This window comes from Podarcis pityusensis (assembly GCF_964106645.2).
Source record: "Podarcis pityusensis genome assembly, chromosome: 1".
Lineage (NCBI taxonomy): Eukaryota > Metazoa > Chordata > Lepidosauria > Squamata > Lacertidae > Podarcis > Podarcis pityusensis.
In genome coordinates, this window is record NC_138028.1 from 83774698 (window position 1) to 83800263 (window position 25566).

A 25566-nucleotide genomic window follows, 5' to 3' on the forward strand; every position below is an offset into this window, starting at 1 on the left:
GCAAGTGCCAAAGTATGTGTGTGTTTTGGCTTGCTGATTCTTTTGGAAAGTGTGAATTAGGTAAGCTCACATTTAAATGTGATATAACAACATATAACTCTTTAAATCTTTATAGTGGCTTGGTAACTGTGCTACCAACAGTGCCACCAATCAGAAGTGATGACCCTCTTCTTTTCATTGTGTTAACCAGGTGCAAGTATCATGTCATCACAACTAAATGGCTGCAAACAATTACACTATGGCGACTGAATTCATTCTTCTTGGACTAACAGATCGGCTGGAGGTTCAAGTTCCTCTCTTTGTGATATTCCTGTTGATCTATATTCTGACATTGGCTGGGAATATGGGGATGATAGTACTGATCAGGATTAGCCCCCGGCTTCACACCCCTATGTATTTCTTCCTTAGCAATCTTTCTGTAGTTGATCTCTGCTATTCTTCCATCTTTGCCCCAAGGCTGTTGATGAATTTAGCACAATCTAAGATCATTTCTTATGCGGGATGCATCACTCAGCATTGCTTCTTTGTAGTGTTCGTGAGTACTGAAGGCTTCCTCTTAGCTGCAATGGCATATGACCGTTATATTGCCATATGTAATCCCCTGCTCTATACTGCTATTATGTCCAAAAGTGTCTGCATTTACTTAGTAGCAGGGGCATACTTTGGGGGGATATTGAATTCCATCACACATACTTCTGGATTGCTGAGACTGTCATTCTGTGCCCCTAGTATAATCAACCACTTCTTTTGCGATACCCCAGCTATGTTGAAAGTTGCATGCTCTGATATCCATATTAATGAACTTTTGTTGGTAACCTTCTCTGCGACAGTTGCTATTTCCACACTCCTGATCATTGTAATCTCTTACCTCTACATCCTCTCCTCTGTCATAAAGATGCGCACTTCTGAGGGCAGAATCAAAGCCTTCTCCACCTGTGCTTCCCACATGACAGCTGTGACTTTGTTCTATGGACCAGTAAGCTTAAGTCACTTGCAGCCCAGTTTCATGTACTCTGTAGAACAGGAGAAGATCTCAGCTGTGTTCTACACCCTGGTGGTCCCAATGCTGAACCCATTAATCTACAGCTTGAGAAACAAAGAGGTAAAGGATGCTTTGAAGCAAGTGATCAATTGTCAAAAGAAATAATCTGAGTCTCCTCGCCTCAGGATAGTTTACACTGCAGGGATGGGCAATCTGTGGACCTCCAGATGTTGGACCATAGCTCATATCTGTGGCCACTGGGCATGCTGGAGTGGATGGGAGTTAGAGTCCAACAATATCCAAAGATTCAAAGTCAAAGATTCCCCATCCCATATTCAGTCATTTCTTTTGAATGAGTTGGAGGTCAAATGGGGAGAGCAGATATTGTCTTAATTTGTCTGATATACAAATATGATGTACAAATAAAATAAAATGGAGGGAAAATAAGCTGGTGTAGAAAATCCCTTTGTTTATTCATTTCATTTGGTCATCTCCTCCCAAGAATAAAATGCTTCCCAAGGCAATACACACGAAATACAAAAGCAAAATTCACATCAATAACATTTCAAAACAAACCAGTGAAACAATCCCATATTTTAAAATCTATCTGTCCAACATAATATCAGAAAAGCAGCATAATAAAGCCACCAAGGCCAGGCCACACAATCAGATACCCAGACACAATTTGTTCCTGAAAGACAAGGCAGAAATATAGTTTTTACAGCCAGTAATGGAACCTACCTAACATCACATGGGATTGTGTGTGTGTGTGTGTGTGTGTGTGTGTGTAATATTACTGTTTACTTGATTTAAAGAACAACAACCCTCTAATCTAAAATATCCATTAGAAAAATACAGTCTGTTCCAATCACAGTGATTTAAGGGAGAAATAAACAGTCGTTCTTCATGTGGAGCAACCTTGTCCTATGTTTTGGCTGTGAGAGAACAGTGAAAGCAGAAAGCAGAGTGATAGCACTCTTGGGGTGACTTGTTTCTTTCCCAAGTGCTCTTTTTGCTAACAGATAATTAAAAATCACAGCCTTCTCATTCCTTCTCATTCAGCTTGGGTGTCAAGGTTTCAATGAATCCTATCACTCCCACGGCAGCAGCAAAGAAGCAGATAAAAGAAGAGTTCTTAGCAATTCGTTTATTCAGTAATCACAGCAAGAGACAAAATAATGCTTCTCTCTCCTAGAAATGACATTGTTCCAAGTAACGTCCCCCCCCCCTTCATCTCTATCATACTACGTCATCCCTGTGCCACTTGGTCTGGGCTTTCTGTCTCTGAGCTTTATGTTTGGCTACTCTCACAGCACTCCTAATCCTGGGGGAGGGGGGGTCAGGAATGCTCTCCAAAGGCAGTCTGTTGGCTGCCTCTCTCCTGGTGCTTCTCTTTCTTCCTGCTGTTCCTCTAGTATTTCCCAGCTTCTGTTCTCTGCAGCCTGTGAACTATACCCTTCTGCAAACCACTGCTCTAAATCTACTCTGTCCTCCTGTTCTCAGGAAGGTTCAGAAGAAGGGGGGCAACCCCCACCATTCCTTCTCAGTCCAGCCCTTGACGTTGTGTGTGGGTGCTCAGGTTCAAGTGTCTTGGATTCTCATGGTTTCCAGTTGGTGGACTCAGGCTCAAAAGAAAAATTTTCGGAAGGAAACACACCAATCAAGGTGGTGATTTCCCATCATGAAGAAGTCGACTTCTGTGCTCATATCCCTGGCTACACAAGAACCTGTGAACTGTTGCTTTTTGTTTTTACCAGCCCTGATAACTGAGTGTCACCAACAATGGCAAATTTGGTCTTCTCACTGCTTACCTCTGATTTCATTTATGAACAGATTTAAAAGCATCAGTCCCAATACAGATCATTGTGGAACCCCACACCTTACTTCTCTTCATTGTGAAAACTTCATTTATTTCTACTTTTTGCCTCCTATTCTTTTTCCAGTTACTTATCAATAAAAGCACTGGTCACCTTATCCCATGACTTACTCAGAACTCAGTGGTGATGGACTTTATGAAAGGCTTTTTAAAGGTCCTGTGGGTAAAACTCCCACAGCATCTGGTGCTTCCAACAGGAACACAGACAGGCAAGGAAGATGGTGGATCCCTCTGCCTCAATGCCACAGATGACCCAAATGCTGACAGGCCAAGGAGGAGGCTGGCAACCTAGCTTCCTAGGGAGCCAAGGGGAAGGTTTCTAGGGGGAGAAAGGAAGCAGTAATACTGTTTATGTTAGACCAAGAGAAGGAAGAGGGGAGAACCTGAGCATAAGAATGTAGGAGAAGCCCATAGGAGGGTCCTGTGATGAACCAGGCCCCTGAGTTCTGGGGACAAAGGGCTCACAAAGTCTACTTTTAAACAAAGATGGTCTGGGATTCTGAGGAACCTCAAAAGGTATGAGTTTGAGGAAAGACTGTAAAGTGTAACAGGATCAAAGAGATTTTAATAGATACTTTAACAATGGGTACAGAAAGTTATCTTACCACATCAGTTTTATCTCAAATGAAGTTTGACTGCTCAACAAGCAAAGATCTTTCTGCCGATTGCCCTTTTCACAGCTTCCTTCACTTCCTTGTTCCTCAGACTATAAATCAAAGGGTTTAGCATAGGAATCACCAGTGTATAAAACACTGAGATAATTTTGTCTTGGTCCATTGTGTAGCCCGAGGTAGGCCGCAAATACATAAAGATGAGAGTTCCATAGAAGATAGTGACAGCCATGATATGGGATGCACAGGTAGAGAAGGCTTTGCGCCTGCCCTCAGCAGAGTTGATCTTTAAGATGGTGGTGACGATGGAAACATAAGACACTAGGACAATCAAGATAGTACTCATGACAACTATTGTGGACAAGGTAAAATGAACAATGTCTGTACTGTGGATGTCAGAGCAGGACAACTTCAGGATTGGAGGGATATCACAGAAGAAATGGTTAATTACATTGGAGCCACAGAAAGACAAACTAAATATAAAAATTGTCTGTGCAGTGGAGTTCACAAAACCAGTTATGTATGACAAAATGACAAGCGAGATACAAAGTCTCTTGGACATTGCGGTGTGATAAAGCAATGGATTGCAAATAGCTACAAAGCGATCGTAGGCCATCACACCCAAAAGACAACATTCATTTGTTACAAAGATACAGAAAAAATAAAACTGCACAGCACACTCAATGAAGGGAATGGTTCTGTTTTCAGATACAAAGGTCATGAGCATCTTAGGGGCAATGACTGTTGAATAACCAACATCTACAAGAGATAGGTTACTGAGGAAGAAATACATTGGAGTCTGAAGTCGGGCATCAATCCGGATTAAAATAATCATCCCAAAGTTCCCCACCAGGGTGGTGATATAAATACCAAGGAACAGCACAAAAAGAGGAATCTGCAGCTCTGGGTGATCCATAAATCCCACAAAAATGAATTCTGTCACACTGGTATGATTCTTTCTTTCCATCTATGTTCCTTTGTTCTCCACTGAAAGAGAGAAGGAACATTTGCAATTAAATGAGCACCAACATTAATAGTTCTTCAAGACAAGTTCATGCACACTTGCTTGGTCCACCATTTTTTAATAATGCCAGCCCCTTCTTTGATGACTGCATTCCAAATGCCTACTGCGTGATGCACCTCAATAGGTTCCACAACACTCATTAACAGTAGCAGTTTTGTTCCTTCCACTAGAGCAGGGATGGTCCTAGTGGTACAGTCCCCCAACACTTTATTCTACCCAACCCTATCAAAAAGGGGGGGGGGTTAAGTAGACATGGTACAGGGTAGGCAAAGAAATTTAAATCTCTTCATCCAACCCAGCATTCAGATTGATCATTTGATTGAGCATTGATAACCACCCTCTCTGCACAGATTAGTTAAGGAGAGGCTGTGCATGTGTCCTCGATGTCCTGCATCTCTCATGCACATAACAGCAGGTGTAAGAGCATGGATGTCCATGCCCATCACTGGCATGCACCCCTCAGAGGATTGGCCAAGGTTGACTGTTACCCTCAGGTCAAAACAAAATAGCCACTGCTCCACTAGAGCCTCAAGCATCACACCTAACTCCAGTCTCCAGTACTATCGGTTAGCTGCAATGAGTCTTCTTTCTGAGTAAATATTATTGGGATGGAATGGTAACATCATTTTACTGATCTGAGGCAAGTCAGCAGAAAGGAGAAGGGAAATTAAGTTCTCTTAAAAAGTCAGTGAGAGGCTGTTTCTCTGAATACTGCATGTTGGAGTGAAGAACAGGGGAGGTCTACCACAGGCATGCTTGTTTGTGAGCTTCTGAGAGGCATCTACCTGGTCACTGTTTGAAGCAATATGTTGGAGCTGATGGTCCTCTGATCTCAGCCAACCAGGTCCTTCTTCTGTTCTACATTTCCAGTACCTTGAAAAATGTTCAATACATTGGATAATATGTTGTATCCAATGTTTCTCTTTTTCATAATTGTTTTACATATAGAAAGTTCAACAGATGTTTTATGTTATCAGCCTGAGTGATGTTCTTAATACACAAGAAGGGTGTAGTATAAACGTTCTGCTAAAATAAATGAAATAAAATGCTGCTCTTTCACCATAGAAGGGCTTCTGATCCAAAAGAGGCTTCCACGAACAAAAAAAGGGTGGGAAGTGATTTTCAGAAATCTCCCATGCATGCCCCTTTGCCTTCCAAAACTCTGCTCCTAAAGATTGGGGGGCACCCCAAATCAGCACTGTAAGTGGTAGAGAAGGTTGCAGGGAGAAATAGAAGGAAACTGCTTCCATTAGTCGAGGCTTCTGCTAAATCAAAGAGCCTTCTGCAAATGGAAGTGCATGAGCGGATATAGCCCATTGTTTTTGTTGGTATTATGTATCTGTGTATCCTGCCAATAGGCATTCTGAGCAAGCTTTAAGTAAGGACATATTAAAAGACTGCTTGAACATGCCAGTCACCCATCTGGTCCAGCATCCTGTTCTCATAGCAGTCAACCAGATGGCTGTTGGAAGCCAAGAAGCAGGTCTTGAAGGCAACAGCACTCTCTTATTTGATTCCCAGCAACTGGTATTCAGAAGCCTACCACCTCTCTCAGTGGAGGTACATACAAACCTTTCCACTCCTTATATCCAAAGAAAAATAAGAAAACTGTGCCTTGCCTTGAAAAGTTTATGGAGCAACAGAAAGGAGATGGGTAGATTCCCACACTGGATGAAACTAGGAAGAATCATTCTGACATTATACAGAAGCACAAATCCTCAATTGAAGCCCATTAATTTCTCATTAACGTATAGTGTAGAATCATAGAATCATAGAGTTGGAATAGACCACAAGGGCCATCGAGTCCAACCCCCTGCCAAGCAGGAAACTGTACTCTGAAAGAAACACCCTACTGAGACATGAGACTGTAAATAGTCCAGTGCAATCATTGGATACATGTTTCATATGGTAACATATGAAAATCGTATGTCCAATATCTTCTGTGCATCAGCTTTGATCTACACCACCAGTTGATTATTCCTGAATGTTGGGCAAGTTTCACCATTTAAGGCTGCAGTCTTATCCACAGTTACTAGTGGGAGTAAATTCAGTGAGATTCACTTCTAGGCATAAAACTCCACGTTGTAGTATGTTTTCAAAAATGCAATTAGACACTGTTTTTTCTTTTAACACTTCTTGCCCAGATCTTGTATCAGTATGGTGTAAATGACAACATGAAATGCCTTTAAAAAGCTGGTCCAGCAAACTTGGGATAGCTCAGTCAGTGGAGCATGAAACTCTTAATCTCAGGTTAATGGGTTCGAGCCCCACATTGGGCAAAAGATTCTTCTGTTGCAGGAGGTTGGACTAAATGACTTTCATGATCCCTTCCAACTCTATAATTCTGATTCTATGAGCGTAATATCTATTTTGCACACAGTTTAAAAAGATGCAGAAGAAGGTCAACAACAACAACAACAACAACAACAACAACTCTTTCAACATTATTAGTCAGGCTGATGAATCTTACCAGTGGAAAGAAAAGGTATTTCATCCATGAATACAAGAGTCTTGTTGTGTGAATTAGTAAGCATTGTTTATATATAATTCTTTGGAAACTAGGGACAGAGACCCCATGGACCTTTCTAAGTAAGATATAGCTGGGATTGCAGCATTCCCTTCAGGCCTACTGAGCATTTGTAGATGACTGTGAAGTAACAACTCTCAGATATAGCACCAGTTCACATACCTTCATTACTTCTTCTTTGGGTTATTTATTTATTTAACCAGTCTACAATCCAAGAATGCATGGCTGGTGTACACAAATAGAATATCAAATATAATTCAAATCATAATACAATGTTAAAAACATGAAGCCAACAATAATTAAAAGTTGCAGAAATAGAAAGGGCCAATTCAGGAAGGCTTGGGAGAAAATAAAAGTTTTCAACACAGTTTATCCTAATTTGCAGGTGTGTTGTCTGCAGTCTAGGGATAAGGAAGAAATTTGATTTTGTTTGCATTTCAGTGGGAAGCAACCCACTGCTTTGGATTAACAGCTGTTGGGAACTTCAAGGTCCCTGCTCTCCCTTCTTATGGTCTTTGTACTGGACCTGGAGACTCCAGTAGAGAGCATTCCATGTCAAGAACATTCCATGTCAAGAAGGAGGGCAAGTGGGCACCCTATCAAATGACAGGGCAGGAGCTACATGGAGCAGGGCCTTTTCGCTGGTGTTGCCCATTGCATGCCTCGCTCTTCCCAGGCCTGTTCTCTTTTGGCCTGTATTTTGGAGCTTTATAATTTAGGAAGACTTTGGAAGAGCTGGTTGACAAGTCTTATCAGTTGCAGACGTATGAGAGGAGTTTATTTGCTGTTATTCTGGGTTCCTGGTGCACCAGGGTTTACACCAGCGTAATAGAGTTGGCCAGGACGAAAGAAGGGATACAATTTATGAGCTTTCTCCATTATCTGCACAGCAGGGGATGTTCAGTCAACAGTGCAAAGGCTGAGCTGAAGTGTTCCCTGCTGGTTACCTGCTTTTAGCAATAGAGGTCGCTGTTTGGTTAGCTGTCAGATTCTAGAGCTCCCTATTGGTGGCTCTTGGGTAATTCATAAAATACAGAGTCCATTCATAAAACACAGTGTTCATTCATAAAGCAGTAACATAAATCTCCATTGCTACATAACAAGTCCTTGAGCCTGTACTCTGAATAGTGACACCAGGGACCTAGAAGGTGCAGGGCTTGTCAGTCCAACCCCTGCACAGTCTCATCAGGGCTGACCTTAGAGCAATTGGAGCAATTTGGCCAAATTGGGTCCTGCGTGCCGCTCCTAAGAGGGCCCCCACACCAGGGCAATCTAGATGGATTTTCCGAGCACAATTCAAAGTGTTGGTGCTGACCTTTAAAGCCCTATACAGCCTCGGTCCAGTATATCTGAAAGAGCATCTCCACCCCCATTGTTCTACCCGGACACTGAGGTCCAGCGCCGAGGGCCTTCTGGCGGTTCCCTCACTGCGAGAAGCCAAGTTACAGGCAATCAGGCAGAGGGTCTTCTCGGTACATCTCCCACCAGATGTCAAAGAGAACAACTACCAGACTTTTAGAAGACATCTGAAGGCAGCCCTGTTTAGGGAAGCTTTTCATGTTTGATGCATTACTGTATTTTAATATTTTGTTGGAAGCCGCCCAGAGTGGCTGGGAAGGCCAGCCAGATGGGCGGGGTATAAATTATTATATTTGGCTGTGAACTAAGGCCCTACCAAAAAAAATCAACTTGCGCCCCACTGCTTCAAATTGGGCCCCACTGGCTAGCCCTGAGTCTCTTAGTTGCTGGGCCTGAGTTGCCCTGCCCTTGCATGAAGTCTTGGGTTTGCAATTTTGGGAGAGGGGAGACTGCCCACTGGGGAGCGGGCAGGCTGGCGAGGCGCCCTAGATTTAGAGGCCCTAGGCTTCAGACTACTTGGCCTATACATAAATCCGGCACTGCCCCCTGGTACTTTGTCCTCCTCTCCCATTATTTCCCAACTTTCCCCCTCATCTGCCTTTGAGCTGTGACCTCCCTCAAACCCCTGCTGTAATTCTAAACTGTCTTCCTCTTCCTTCTCCCTGGAAGGGTCAAACTGGGGAGACAGTCTCCACCATTCCTCCTCTGCCCAGTCTCTGACACGGTCACATTCATAGGAAAATGATTCCAAAATTGTCAGCACATTTTACAACTGTATCTTCCTCAGCCACCCAAAAGCCTCACTTGAAAATAGAGAGCAAGGTTTGAGAGTAATTGGCACAATGGAAACACCTGGCTGAAATACTCTGTTTCTAGTGACACTGTTCTCTGCTGCCCTCGTAGAATATATTTCAAAGATAAATACTGGAAATGAATCCTCTTTGTCAGCGGTTTTAACACCTGGAAGACTGCTTTGGAGAGCAAAAATAGTACTGTGAATACAATAGCTGCCATAGTATAGCAAACAGTATGGGAAGATCACAAATAGAGGTAAGAAATGGAGAAAGAGATTCACACCCTATTTGTTACCAAGCAGATAGGAATTATTTCACCAATATGGTGGAATGCATGGGCCAGCCCTCATGTGGCTAGAAAACAAGTTTGAAGATGGAATAAAACACTCTTCTGCATTCACCATTCTGGGTTTTTCTTTTCAAGCTACTGAATGTGGCTCTAAGCAACAATGCGTGCACACGCACACACACAAAGATGTGCAGGTGTGTTGTAGTGGGGCATGGATTACAATACATGTTATGATAGTTTGCTGCACACATGCACATTACAGCAAAATTTACGGGGCCCCACAAAGATAAATTTACTGGACATGACCCTGGAAGGCATTAAATGCACAAAAATCTGTGGTAAAATGTGCATGTACAGGGCACTGTGCAACATTCAGAAATACAAACAATAAAGTATAAAACAGTGGGGAAATTCTCCAGTTCTGAAATTTTAAAACCTGAGGAGAAATTTAGATGAGAAACACAGAGGCACCCCAGTATATCGGTTGCTCCGTAACATCCTTCATTGAGTTAATGTGATGCTGCTTGGCAAATGGCCTTCAAACCAGCAGCCCAGTCCTCCCCACGTCTTTAACTCTCATTGAGTTCTGCTTAGAATTTCAGTGTTACTATAGTTAGTACAGTGTTACTAAAGTTAAACTCTTTTACATTCCATGTTACATTCCATTTTACCTGCCCCATTGAAATAAGCTGAAGCTATGTTTGAAATACATCCTACCTTTTTTTAAAAAAAAAAATCTTAATAATGACCATGTAATTTCTAATATTGTATAACTGCAAAATACCAACATGATGTCCATACAAGGATGCAATACTAATCCAGCATTTCTATTCTTACTGCTTATTTATTCCTAAAACAAATAATATGTGGTACTCCCCTCCTTTGCCATCTACCTCCTTTGTCCGATTTGCTACTAAAAAGTTTTAAGTATCAATAGGAATATCCATATAATGTTTCTAATCCAGGAGTTTTACACAAATGTTGAGCTGGGATACTTACAGAAGTAGGACTAAATCAAGTTCAACATAGCACTAAGCAAATTGTTCTACTAGCAAAAGGATTTCTCCCTGTACATTGGAACACTCTCCCCATCTGTTCCCTCTGTTAGCTCCCTATATCTGTTTTGGATTTCTTCCAACCCCCCCAGCACAGATTTCGGGATGACATGGAGGAAGGAAAGTCCCATTGTGCTTGTGCTAATCCTTGTATTCAAATATTTAGTTGACTACCACTCCTAATATTTCCAATTTAGTGGAACATTGTACTCAGTGCAATGATAAATGACTTCAAGGTTGTTCTTAAGAAATGAAATGAGAATAAGTATTATTGCAATCTATTTGATTGTAGCTTCCCACTCCTGCTTGCAGCTCCCCCTGCTCCTGTAGCAGAAATATTCATATAGAACATACATAAAACATCCCTGACTATTGGCCATGCTGGGTCAGGTTGAACACAGCTGGAGTCCCACACTCTCTGAAGAGCCACAGGTTCCCTGTCCTTGTTTTAGAAGAAAAGATATCCCTGTGTTACAATGAGTCTGGGAAGATAGCCAGTGGTAGGTGAAGGAAGCCTGAGTAAAATTTGTTTGAATGATTTCTACAAGCATCCTCTTCTGGCAATTGACCCAGCCCTCTCACTTTCAACTCTCACTTTCAAGAAAGCTGGAATAAATTAACTTACCCAGGAAGAGTGTCTGTTCTCAAAATATTCCTGCACAATACAGCATAATGTGTTATTTCCATGAGGCATTTGTATTTGATATAGTTTAATGGTTAGCTGAGGATGCGATTCGGAACAATATGAATTTTGGATGAGGCACATGATGCTCTTCAGTTATTGTTCATGCCTTCGGGACCTAATCACATGACAGCATGCCTCCTCCAAAGATTATTACACATCACCTTTAATGAGTTTCAAAGAAAACTCATGAAATGATGAAATAGTTTAACTTTTAAAGATCTCTAACAAAGAGCACATTTTCATCAATAATGATTCCTGAGAGTTAGTAATGCTAGCAGTTATCAATCTTGTTTTACTCAAGTTTAAGTTAATCATCAGTCAGACAATTTCTAATGTTTTAATCATAGATGATTTTAACTCAGATGATTTTGGGACTCATGAGAAAGATACCCTTACCCCTTAATATCCCAAATTCATCTTGTTTTTCTCTGCAGAAGAGAGCCACCTGATGATACCAGATGGATGCAGAGATTTGCATAGGCATTGCTAGGATTTCATTGCTCTTACTCAGCTAAGTGAAACTAGTGCAAGGCTAGAACCTAAAGTTGCAATCCTGCTCACAGATATTGCAGCTGAAATCAACGAGAGCTTACTTTTGCAAAGGCGTATAGAAAATATCATCAGTCAGGTGGCCATGGACCTTCTCTGCTGCCCACAGGTTGCCCTTCTGGGCTTGAAAGAAGCATCCTATTTTGACCAATAGAATAAGATGCATTGTGTGCTTGGTTGTAGTGTGTGTGGCGCTCATGACAATTTTCCTGATTTGCAAATGTACCCAAGAAGGTTGCCAGTCCCTGGCATATAGGAATTGTGAAGAAAGCAATCCAACCATCATCTGCTTACTATATAACTGTAGATCCTATATATATTCACCTGCAGAAGAGACCTTATCTGGGCTAATTGGTGACAAAAAACCAGACCATTGTGACAGAATTTATTTTCTTGGGCTTTACAGAGCACCCAGAGTTCCAGATGCTCCTCTTCTTGGTGTTTCTGTTCATTTATGTTGTGACTCTTGGGGTGATTATGTTGCTCAGGATGGATTGGCAACTTCATACTCCCATGTACTTCCATACTTCCTCAGCAACCGGTCTCTCTTGGATGTTGCCTATGTAATGACCATTGCTCCCAAAATGTTGATAACATCATCACCATCACCATCATTATGAAACTTTATTTGACAGACAACATTAAATTACACAACATCCCACATCACACCAGAATATACAACAGAATACAACAATACAGAATACAAAATGTTGATAACTTTTGTGATGGAAAGCAAATCTATTTCATTCAATGAGTGTGCAATTCAGTTCTTCTTTTTCTGCATTTCTGTGTCCAGGGAGTGTGACCTCCTGGCTGCAATGGCATATGATCACTTCACAGCCATCTGCAGCCCATTGCTGTATACAGTTATCATGTCCAGAAGACCCTGCATTTCTTGATTATGGTTGCATATACCTATGGCATTGTGTATGCAGTTGTTCAGACAATTTTCATATTCAGTTTGATATTCTGTGGCTCCAATGTCATCAATCATTTCTTCTGTGATGTGCCCCCCATTCTGAAACTGTTGTGTTCTAACACCTATTTTACCCACCTTGTACATTTCATCTTCTCCACCATTATTTTGTCAAGCACCATCTTAACCGTTCTTGTTTCCTACATATACATCCTGGCAGCCATTCTCTGAATCAATTCTACAGAAGGTCGATGCAAAACCTTCTCCACTATTGCTTCCTACTTGACTGCTGTGGGAACTACCATATTCGCGTATGTAAGACCTGATTATAGGTTTGCAGTTGCCCATGACAAATTCATCTCTTTGTTCTATACTCTAGTAATTCCTATGCTAAACCCCCTGATCTACAGCCTAAGGAACAAGGAAGTGAAGGTTGCTTTGAAGAGGTCTATACAAAGGAAACTTTCTTCTCAATAAAAGCTTTGCTTAGGGACTGGTATGTAAAAATAAATAAATAAATGGTTCTGTAACAGAAAGCTATCAGCACTGTGATTTTGAACTTGAACAGTTTTTATGTGCCATTCAAGCTTGCAAAGTTAGCCACTATCAACTCTCAAAATCAGTAATGGGTGTGGGCTTGCATCCACATGCATGTGCCCTTTTACCATGTCAGTTTCAGGAACTCTACTTCCTTGTCACTCACAGTCAATTGATATGATCCAAAAATGTAAATCTAAGCATACCTAAATATATGTCCATCTTCTGCATCTTGTTAAAGATTGGTCACCTTTCAATGACCAATATAGCAGATTACAGTTCTCATCATGATCAATAAATATAGTGTCACCAAAATGTCAGTTTTCCTGGACATGGTTAGATCTGTCCATCACACTATTTGCTATTGCTTTATCTGTTTTAACAACCTTGTTTATTTAATAAAATGTAGCTGTCTTGAGCAAAAACTTGTGAAATGTTCCTCTTCAAGTATTTATAGAGCTATGAAATTACTCCATCTGAAACCACTAGTACATGTATCAAAGTTATAACCAACAGCACGTCCATTCAAAATATCAGTGGGATTTACTTACACACCATATATTTACCATTGTGGCTTTAATGTCTAGTACATTTAGGACACAAGGCAACCACACTTAAGCAGCAGTGAACTCGATACAAGAGTTAACCACTGCCCTTTTAAATAAATAGCCACATACCTGTTTTGTCTAAAATTGCTTTATTTATACCACTTTTGTATCTCCCTGTGTCTGCCAAAATGTCATCTGACACAAGGACTAGAATCTTCACAATCCAGGCATGTATTGCAGCCTTATGTGCCTTCCTAAAAGAAAGGCATGGATGTTTCCATGTTTATTTTTATTTTTCAATGCAACTTCTTCCTTAATGCAACTGCTGGATTGTTCCACTGTGTCCTTGAAGTAGGGACCTCGACTAGGACCCATCATCAGCAGATCAAATGTTGACATGAAAACTGAAACAAATCCTTAATATCATTGTCAGGCACATAACTTAAAGCTGCTAAAGGGATCACCACCATTAACTTTTACTAAGAGGTAAAGATACATTTCAAAATTCAGGAAGGAAAAATGGGTGCATTTTTATACCATGGAAAATGCTATAACAGATGCATTGTTGCCCATGGTGTACTCTAGCAGTGCCGTCCAGTAGTAACCTCTAGATTCCATTGTGGTGCAGTCAAAAAGAGGAATTTCCACCCTTACCAGAAACCAATGGGTTAAGTAGAGTTGTTCAAGTGCTGATTAGTTAGATGCTGATTAGTTAGATGCAACACATGAACAGAGGCTGCTGATATCAGTGAGGAAGGCTAGCTGCATGTCAAGGCCCTGAGCCCTCCCCCATTTGTTGAATAATAAAACACATAAGACACCAGTATTTTAGGTTAATGGGATAATTAAGGCCACGACTTTATTGGTTACAGAATGAGAGTGGTATTGGCTTAGTCACTGGAATTGAATTGACTATATCTGACTCCTGCCCACTATGCAGGTAGTCCAGTAAGGGTCAATCACCAGTAGGGGGAGCCCTGTTGATGTACATCAACTGAGAGCTCCCCCAGGGTCCCTAATGGGGTCATGGCATGGCCCTAACCCCTACCCGGGCTTCGGACAAGATCCACACCCCCGGATCCCTTTAACGGAATACCCTTAAAGAGGAGGGGCAGGTGATGGCCACAACCTCCCCTCCCATAAACCAGGTTTTATCAATGCCTAACTGCCAAACCTTACAAGGTTGTGATGATTGCTACGAGGCAGGCGAAAACCACATGGCTGGTGCCAATTTTCCAAGTGGAAAAATTCCCACCTGGCCCCCTTAACAGGCAACCAACTGAGGTCCATAGCAAGGCCAAGATGGCAAATGCATGAAAAAAGGGCGGGAGGGCGGAAGATTCGACGAAGTGGGAAGCAAGAAGGAAGAGCCCCCAGCCGCGTAGCTGTTTAAATAGCACAAGCCATGCCCCCTGGCCGACCGGATTGGTCAGCCGAGGGCGTGACATTGCCAGGACTCCCCGTGACACAGGCGGCATTGTCAGCCCCCCCCCCCCCCGCTGTACACGGGGAAAGTGTGTGGCCTGCCTGCAACGCCGCCCCCCCGGAAGGGGAGTGGCCCTAGTCATCTACTAGTGTGAAGTTTTTGGCCTACAACTCCAGATGTTTTTGGCCTACAACTCCCATGATCCCTAGCTAGCAGGACCAGTGGTCAGGGATGATGGGAATTGTAGTCTCAAAACATCTGGAGGGCCAAAGTTGAGGAAGCCTGATCTACTGCATTGTGAGTATTGCACTAGCAGAAATAGTGCAGAAATAAGCAGCAATAAGCAAAGAGTAAATGACTTCTATCTGCAAGCTTACATTAAAGTGGCATGGAGTAGATTAATGGTTGAAAATATGTACTGAAATGAGTGGCATGGGGACAGTTTTGTTTCAAACCAATTATGGAAATAAACTCTCAGCTTGCAGGTCCTCAGGTGATGACTATGCGAAGAGGTCATACTGAATATTTTAATGATATGGGTTTCTCTCTTGAGAATTTCAGCAATTCTGTTCTAGCTCAATACCAAACCAGCTATAAAGCAAGAAATTCTATCCACATTTCATTGCTTTTTAAGCTTTGGGAATGACATTTTGTGATTCACAGGTAAGAGTTCTTAGACTATTTCTTCTTATTATGGTTGACACATGAAATATTGGCAAAAAAAATGTTCTCTGGCAATCAGAAGTATAAGCAGCTAAATTGTCTGGAAGCTAAACAAGTTTTCAGCAGCCACCAAAGATGGGTAGGGATTGAAAGCCCTTTTGTTATGCTGCATTACAAATCTCTTGCAGGTTTCCTAGGGATCTACGCAGCCAAAGCTGATCTTCAGAAACATTGAGTGAGGTACGAACATCACATAGATTCATTCACTTATTATCATCCATTTATTAATCTAGAAGTTTATTAATCCTTTTGGCATTGCCAAACTCCAGCCCATGCAAAACCACTTTAAAGTCAAGGGGATCATTATCGGTGCATTATCTTTTTAATCATCCATTTATAATATCTCTTTATTCATCTATATTTGTTGTGACCCAGCAAACCCTAAGGACTGCTTGGGTGCTGCAGGGCTATTTATTTCTTTATTGTCTACAGCAGCCTTGGCAATAAATGGGGAGAGGCTTTTCACAGGTGGGAGAGGAGAAGCCATTCTGGGACTCACAGCCACAATCCTGGCTTTCTTAAAAAAAAAATGCTGGGTGCAACCAGTGCAGAAATATTTTGAAAGGCTAGATTATCCACATTGCCCAGCTGCAATGGTGCAACAAGTTCTGACTGGCATCTTATATTTGCACTGTAAAATTTGGGAGCACGGAACTTACTCTGATGTGAATGTGTTTAAGGATTGCAATCTAAAATTCATAGAATAACATAATTTTTAATACCTACTTTTTTGATGTGTAAAAGAATGTTGGTATATGGATGGAAAAGATGCATCACTGGACATTAATGATGTTGTGAGCACTAGCCAATAGGTGCCCATTATTCATCCAGAAGTACATCCCACAAAATATAGGCACAATAGATGGCACTTCTACATGTGGTGGGGGTGAGAGAATTTCAAAATGCCAGCAATTCAATTTTAGCAACTTTGGTGCAAAAGAGAGAGACAAAGAGATACAGAAAGATACACAGAGAGACTTCATCCTGCCACAAGGAAGGATGTTGCTGTGGAAATTACAGTTAGAATGCATTTTAGCAAGCCTACTTGAGTGCTTATTATATCTAATTCTAAATATATGTTCTGATGTCAAACTGATTTGCTACTCAAAATAGCCTACCTGAATTCTACACAAAGAAAGGGGGGAGAAGAAAAGGTAGGAAACAAAGACATTTTAAGTTATTCCTTTCAAAACTGGCGGTAAGAATGCTAACCCCCTCATTCAATGCAGTAGGTAAAGAACTACTCAGTCGAAACATCCATTGTACCCAGTGCTTTTTCCCCCTAAAAATGTTTAGGGGTACTCTCATTTTCCTACTCATATTGAAATACTGCCCCTCAATAAGGCCAAAGTTAGATTCACTGTGCTCTAGAAAATGTCAGACTAAAGATTTCTCAACCTCTCTTTACATGAAAGGATGGAGGCTGCTTTTCCAAGCAAGCCAGTCATTATGAGACTGGTTCCCCCAAATAAAGGCTGCTTCAGTGAATTTTTTTATTCGTTTCACATCAATGTCTAGTGAACAAGTTCATCAAAGCAGAAACCGTGTTACTGTTTCTGACAAAACAATTTAATAATAATAATAATAATAATAATAATAATAATAATAATGAGAGACTCTTCTCAGTGTCCCATTTAGGATGGGACAAAAGAGAAGGTATTCCCAGTGGCTGCACCCAGGTTAGGGAACCCTGAAATCGTTTTATTTTTATGATTTTTTTTTAAAGGTGGCCCTGTCCCTGTTTTGCAATTGTTTGATGTTGTATTATGAAATTGTAATGTTTCATTATGTACCAGATCAATCACCTCACACTTCAGGAGAAGGCCTCCTGCAGATTCTGTCTTACTAGAAAGAAAGTCCATACTATATAACACAGGAATCAGGCTTTTAGTGTGGTGGTACCTACCCTTTTGAACTTCCTCCTATTACACATCAAGCAGGGATCATCTCTATTGCCTTTTCACAATATACTCCTGAGGGATGTAGAAAAGCAAAGATGTGATTGACCTTGATTGTCACATTATGCTAATAATTATTTTTATCCCATTATAGAGGAATAATAATGAAGCAAAATCTCACTTCTGTAACGGAATTCATCCTTGTAGGATTCATGGACCACCCTGACCTCCAAGTCCCGCTCTTCATCTTGTTCCTGGTTATCTATGTAGCCACAATAATAGGCAACCTTGGGATAATCATAGTAACCAGTGTGGATGCTCAGCTCCACACTCCAATGTACTTTTTCCTGAGAAACCTCTCCATTATCGATATTGGTTATTCAACTGCCATTGCCCCCAAGTTGCTGACAACCTTTGTGGCAGAGAAGACAACCATTTCTTTCAAGGGATGCACAGTGCAGTTTTTCTTTTTTTGTCTGTTTGTGACCACTGAAGGCTGCCTTCTCGCTGTGATGGCGTACGATCGCTTCACAGCCATCTGCAACCCACTGCTCTATTTTGCTGTTATGTCAAAGAAGTTGTGTGCCATATTGGTGGTAGTTGCATATAGTTGTGGCTTGGCAAGTTCAACTATCCATACCATTTTCATATTCAATTTGTCCTTCTGCAGTTCAAATATCATTAACCATTTTTTCTGTGATGTTCCTCCTATACTCCAGTTGTCCTGTTCAGACACCCATGTCACTCGCACTGTGCATTTCATTTTATCCACTGTCATTGCACTGACGACTTTTCTCATTGTCTTGGTCTCCTACATTGCCATAGTTTTTGCTATCATGCAGATCCGTTCTGCCCAGGGCAGATACAAAGCCTTCTCCACCTGTGCTTCCCACCTGACCACAGTCACTATCTTCTTTGGAACCATCATCTTCATGTATATACGGCCTGGCTCCAGTTTCCCAAAGGATCAGGACAAAATAGTTTCTGTGTTCTATACTCTCGTGACATCCCTGCTCAACCCCCTCATCTACAGCCTAAGGAACAAAGATGTGAAAGATGCTGTGTGCAGGATAGTAGGCAAGGTGGCATTTCTGAAGTAGCCACTCTGCAACTGCTCATTGCCACAGTACTGATTAAGGCTCATCCTGCCTCCACCACCATTGCCATAAGGGCATGAATTCCCCCTGTCCAGTTACCCCACAGCAGTGGCCAATGGTTCCTACAAGCAAGCCACTTCTCCTGTTACTGTTGATGCCACCTGTACTTTAGGGATTTGTTTTGAGCCAGTGATGTTCAGTTAAATTCTTCGTGTTTGGGCATCTGTGTGAACTATGAAAAGCCATGGTGGGTTCACCACACACACATGGCTCTTGGAATGAAATATACAGACCTTTTTAAAAATGATATCTCTGTTGGTCATGTTCTCCATTTATTCTGAAAGTTTTGATCCATGGCCTTGGGTGGTATTGGATTCCATCCCCTCCCCCTCCCCCCGAGCCTCACACCTGGTTATCACATATGTTTAACTCACTTTGATGCATTGTCAGCTGAAGCTTGTGCAATGGGACTCCCCCCTTCTCCTTCCACATGCCCCCTAAATATGTTCTGGGTTTCTCTCAGCCCTCTGGAGCAGATATGGGGAGTCCACAGGAGATGCACAGGGGGAGGAGAGGGGGAAAGTCTCATTGTGCAAGTCAAAATCCATGCACTAATGAGACATGTTAGTTGGATACCACCCATTGTTATGTTTCCAAATGTGTTGAGAATTTTTGTTTCCTCCCAAAGCTTCCTGAATTAGTGCATTCTAGTTCTGCAGTTTCAAATTCTTGTTGGCTTCATGTTTTTAGCATTGCTTTATGATTTGTATTCTGTTTGATATCCTGTTTTTGTACACTACTCATGTATTCTTGGAATGTATACTGGTTAAATAAAAACAACAACAACCAAGAAGTGATGTGAACTGGTGCTCTAGATCTGAGACAATATATTACTTTGTAGTCATCTACTATTCCCTAGTGGACCTGAAGGGAATGTTGCAATCCCAGCTATATCTTACTTAGAAAGTCCCATGGGGTCTATGTCCCTAGTTTCCAAGGAATCATATATAAACACATCTTGCTAATTCACACAGTAATACCCTTGTAGTCATGAAATGACTTTTCTTTCCACTGGTAAGAGTTACCAGCTTGGCTAATAAAGCTGAAATAGATACCATCATCATTTTTTCTGCATTTTTGTTATGCTGGTAAGAGATATTGCATTCAATTGTACCAACTCTTTAAAAGCCTTTCATTTTGACATTTGCAGCAAACTGACACAAAATTGGGAGGGGGGGGAGTCAAAAGAAAGAACCTGTGCCCAGTTGTATTTGCTTAAACATAATAGAATATGGAGTATTATGCTCAGAAGTTAATCTCATTGTGTTCAGCCATATATACTCCCCCTAATAACTGCAGCCTTAATTATTGAAGCTTGTTTTATTGTCCAAGATTTAAGAATAGCAGGTGGTATGGATGGAAGCTGCTGCAAAAGATACTGGAAGCAAGTCTTTCTAGGAAGCAGCAATATGGGTATGTAACAATATGAAACATGCACTTGATGATTGCACCAGACTCTTCAAAGTCTTATGCCTGAGCTGGTTGTTTCTGAGTACTATGCTTACATGAGAAATGAATGGGCTTCAGTTGAGGATTTCTGATTTCGTGGGTGTGTGCCGATCTGATCCCACCCAACTGCCATGTATGCTCCAGAAGGCTGTCTACCAGGTAATGTGCGTCTCACTTGGAAAAAATCCTTCTCATACCTGCACCATCCAGGGGTCCTTTACATCATCCTTTACATCACCTGATGACTCATGCCTAAGCTCAACAGTGGCTGACATTTAAAACTATTTGGTGGGATTCAATGAACAACTCTCATGAACAGGAGCCCATTTGATGACTTCCAACTTCACAACGGGGGTTTCTCGCTCTCCTCCCCTATAGCCCTGGTAAGGAGAAACCTCAAACTGCACACAGTGGGAGAAGGTAATGGAACATCCTGTCTAGCAAGCTGATGTACTTGTCATGACAGAACATTCAGAAGAACCCAGCACTTAATTCCTCCCATTATGCTTCAAGTCATGGAAGGTGATATTTTAAAAAATTGTCATGGTTTCTGATCCTTTCTGCAATTTTCATACAAGTCATCACTTGATTGTGCATTAATTAGCCCCAATGCTGGTAAAGATAGTCATAACTAGGGGTAGATGAGAATTTGGTTTGGGTTTTAATGAGAAACCACCCAGTTTACACTTTTCAAACCAATATGATAGTCAAAAACTTTAGACCAATTCTACACTGCTCTGAATTTTGTGATGCAGTTCTTCCACCAAATAATATGTACAAAAATGCATATGTACATTCCTGAAAACAACAAAGTGAACTGAATTAGGTGAAATCTCTTGCCAATATGTGGATATTAATTGAAAGTGCATGCAAAAATGTGTTTAGTGAAAGAGTTTCACACTAAAATGCTGACACATTTTCATGAGAATTTTTAAGAATAAAAAAATAAAAATACTTGCTTTTTATTTCATTTTTGCTTTTCCTCCTAGGGAAACTATGGGATTAATGATGGAGTACACAAATCAATCCATGGTGACTGAATTCATCCTTCTGGGCTTTATGGAATATCCAGAGCTGTGGGCCCTTCTCTTCCTGCTGTTCCTCTTGATCTACATTGTCACAGTGTCAGGAAATCTTGGCATCATCATACTAGCCACCCTTGATGCAAACCTGCACACTCCCATGTACTTTTTCCTCAGCAACCTATCTTTGGTTGACATTGGCTATTCCACCACTATCGCTCCCAGGTTGCTGATGACCTTTCTGGAGAGCAATAATGCTATTGCATTCACAGAGTGTACCGTGCAATTTTTCTTTTTGTGTTTATTTATCACAGTCGAAACTTGTCTTCTAGCTATTATGGCTTACGATCGTTTCACTGCCATTTGCAACCCATTACTCTATTTTGTTGCCATGTCTAAAAAGCTCTGCATAGTCTTAGTAATAGGTGCATATATTTGTGGCTTTGTGAATTCAGCTGCACAGACTTCATTGATATTTAGCCTTTCTTTCTGCAGCTCAAATGTTATCAATCATTTCTTTTGTGACATCCCTCCCATCCTGAAACTTTCCTGTTCAAGCACAGAAGTGGCTAACACTGTGCATTTCATTTTTTCTACTGCAATAGTCATGGCCACTTTGTTGATTATCCTCATCTCCTATATCTACATTATTTTTGCCATCCTGCGGATTCGCTCTGCTCAGGGCAGACACAAAGCTTTTTCCACCTGTGCCTCTCACCTCACGTCTGTCACAATCTTCTATGGGACCATTATCTTTATGTATCTGAGGCCCAATTCCAGTGTCTCAACGGATGAAGATAAAATTGTTTCAGTGTTCTATACTCTTGTGATCCCAGTGCTAAATCCTTTCATCTACAGTCTGAGAAACAAAGATGTGAAGAATGCTTTCCTAAGGATGAATGGAAAGATCTCATTAAATTAAGTCAGTTATTGCTCTAGATGAGTTTGAGTTTCCAGTAGATAATAACCAAGAAAGTGTGTATTTGTTCTATTTGTGTGTGTGTGTGTGTGTGTGTGTGTGTGTGTGTAATTGTCCTGGTGTGTTGCTTTCCCCCCTTCTTTTTCTTTTTTTGCCCATTCCACACTTAATAGTCAGTAGGTGGCATTAATAGTACATAGCATGGTTGGCTGGCATCTGTGTGTCTTGGGAGACAATGGATGAGTTTGTCCTCACAGGTGAAGTCAAACCATTGGAGAGTTACATTGGGCGGTTGGACATTGGGGAAGCCTTGATATTGGGTAGAGGGCAGCTTGTAGCCTCTGCCTGCCCCTCCTTGGTTAAGGGTATTTTGTTAAAGGGATCCGGAGAGAGTGGCCTATAACCAATGCCCAGACGGGGACTAGGGTCATATCACTCCTCTAACAGAGACCGCCCAGGGGGATCCCCCATTTGATGTCGGTCATAGGCCCGCTCCCCATGTTGGTCTACCATTAAGATGCATTCCCAGCAGATGGGCTGGAGTGATTTAAATTGGCTTCACCCAATGTTTATGAAAAACCACTCACATCTGTAACTAATAAAAGTGATGGCCTATTTGACCCACAAATCGTATATACTGTTGCCTGTCTATTTATTCACCCCTAGGGAGCTGTGGGTCCATGGGTCCTGGCACGCAATTACAGCACCTGCTGTGGCTGTAGAGACTGATACAAGAGAGACATGTTTAGTTGCATCTGTGGTGGATGAAGGCATCTATTTTGCTGCTACAGATGCACCATGACATTTCTTATTTCTGTGGTCCTCCCAGTGGTCTTTCCTCCTTTGGTCACTGCTGTGGATACATGATCTGACTGTCTCTAGGCACTGTGGTTGTCTGCCAGGAATCCCCACATGATGGGGTTAATGTTGCTAGCATTCATGTCACGTTTGCAGAAATCTTTTGTAATGCAGAGCTAGTCTTCCAGTTGGCTTGCTTTATTTTATGCTCAATGTTACCTTCTTTTATTTATTTAAAAATTTATACTTCACATTTTAAATATAAATCCAAGCCATCATGGTTTGCAGAGAACTATAACATTGTTAAAAGACAATGAAAACAATTCAGACTACTAAAATGATGGTTAGCACTCAATTTTAGTAATCAGTTCAAACCAACAGAGGGACCAAAAAAAAATTAGTATAAAAACTAGGCAACCCAAACTAAAACACAGTAGAATAAAATGGATTGGCTGCTAATCTGAAGTTTAAAAGGTGGGAGTCTGGTGTTTCTCTCTGGAGAGATAATGCTACAACCTGGGTGCCACATTGGAAAAGGCCCTGTCTTGCATCCCAACCAATTAGGCTTCTGGATATGAGATACATATTGAAAGCCTCTGAAGTAGAGCACAGTCAATGCACAGAATTGTGTTTCTTTGCCACTGACAGCATAGAGCAATATTACAATCTCATCTTGTTACTATCCTGCTCAGATATTACTAAGAAGGTTGAAGAGGGAGCTAGCAAGCTTCATCCCAGCTGGAGCCAGCTCCAAAGCTGCATAGACTCTCTGGGGAGTCTGCTTTCCTCTCTTCTCCTCTCCCAATCAACTCCCATTTCTGCAAAATATTGCATAGACTCTCCAGGGGGGTTTGCATCTTTCCCTCCCAGTTGACCTCAGTCTCCAGGGTGAGAGCAGATGAAGGAAAAGAACTCGGCTGGTCACAAGAGGAGGAAGAGGGGTTTTTGAGTGTTCATGCACACCTGGCATGAGATACAGGGCTGTAAATAAGGAGAGTGCATTGGAGAACTAGAGTGGTAGGAGCCTAGGACTGCTGCCTTCACCCCCTACAGCATCTCCTGGATGCCTTGTGGAGCATGGAGTGCTGAGAGACAGGAGTGGAGGCTGGAGAGCCTGCACTGCAAAAGGTGTTTATTATTTATTTTTATTTCAAGTAGAGACTAGAGGGGTCATTTAAAGAAGTGCATGGGGTAGAGGGGGGATGGGGGGCTGCATCAGAGGCTGAATAAAAAAATGCTGGAGTGAAAGAAAGGAGTGGTGAAAGGGGGGAGTATGTTTAAGAAAAATGGATGAGTTTTTCAGACTAAAACCAGGACTGAAGATAGAGCTATACTGATTTACAGAGGTGGCTTCAACTAGCCCAGTTATATTTTTTGGGCTCCCAACACCTGTGTTTTTAAACTTAGTGCTTGGGTAATAAATTGTGTTGTGTAATGTAGAAATTTAGAAATGTCTGCTTTTGGTGTGAAAAGAGGTCCTTGCCATTGTTATTTTGGTGGACTACAATTCCCATCTTAAACACTGACTTTGAGGAATAAATGTTGTGTGTGTTTCAGTTTAAAGCAGAGGCTGGGTAAGAGTGCTTTAGTTGAAGTGCAGTACTTGGAAAATCCTGCTTTGATATCCAGTGCAGTCTTCCAGTTGTTTAAAACACTGACAGAGAAAGTTCCAGTATTTTCCCTTTAAGTGAATTTAGCAAAAACAGATGTCACTGGATATAGACTATTCCAGCCAGGAGTATTCATTGTTCCAATTATCATTAAACTTTTCATTCATGATTTCAGCCAACAGGAGACTGAATCACTGTGACATACAAACATGCATACACTCTTCATGTATACAGGGAGTAAAGAATGTCAGGACTGTGACATTCCGGACTGTGAGAAATGTGGTCCTCATGTAACCCTAAGTCCATAGGACATTCCCAGGGTAACACTTCCTCACTAGACAATGCCTTCCATTAGCCTATCCTCCTCAAGGACTTTGGCCTGTCAGGCAGGTGATACTGAATTCTCCCACTGGGCTTAAGGTCATGGGAGGTGATAGGAAGAATCGGTCCCAGATTTTTGAGTGGATCTTTGAGGTCCACTAATGATGGAGGTTAAATTGAATTTTGTTTGCATTTTAGTGGAAATGACTTAATTTGTACTTCTTGAACCAATATGCAAACCAAAATTCAGCTATGCTTAGAAATGTGGACTTCCCTGTATTTTATGATGCCACCTTCTAAAAAGAACATTAGGTACAAAAATGCATATATTGGTGAAAATAACCTTCAAAACTGGATTACATTAGGGGAAATCACATCAAAAAATTTCATATTAGTTAAACGACATAGAAAAATGTGCTTATTAGAAGAAATTATATATACTTGTTTCACAATTTCATTTTCTTCCTCCTAGGGAAACTTTGGGGTAAATA

General features: G+C 41.3%; 2 protein-coding genes across 2 annotated transcripts; both read left to right on the top strand.

Moving 5' to 3' along the window:
* Nucleotides 1–217: 217 nt before the first annotated feature.
* Nucleotides 218–18899, top strand: LOC308463627 (uncharacterized protein; the record flags this gene model as incomplete). Its single annotated transcript, XM_080982206.1, has 3 exons — nucleotides 218–1135; nucleotides 14186–14238; nucleotides 17954–18899. 3 exons carry the CDS (start codon nucleotides 218–220, stop codon nucleotides 18897–18899), a joined length of 1917 nt encoding a protein of 638 aa, XP_080838332.1.
* A 1828-nt stretch (nucleotides 18900–20727) lies between these two features.
* Nucleotides 20728–22349, top strand: LOC308471270 (olfactory receptor 5AR1-like; the record flags this gene model as incomplete). The annotated part of the gene is made up of 2 exons (XM_080995156.1): nucleotides 20728–20788; nucleotides 21395–22349. Exon 2 carries the CDS (start codon nucleotides 21402–21404, stop codon nucleotides 22347–22349), a length of 948 nt encoding a protein of 315 aa, XP_080851282.1. The 5' UTR covers nucleotides 20728–20788; nucleotides 21395–21401.
* Between the last annotated feature and the right edge of the window lie 3217 nt (nucleotides 22350–25566).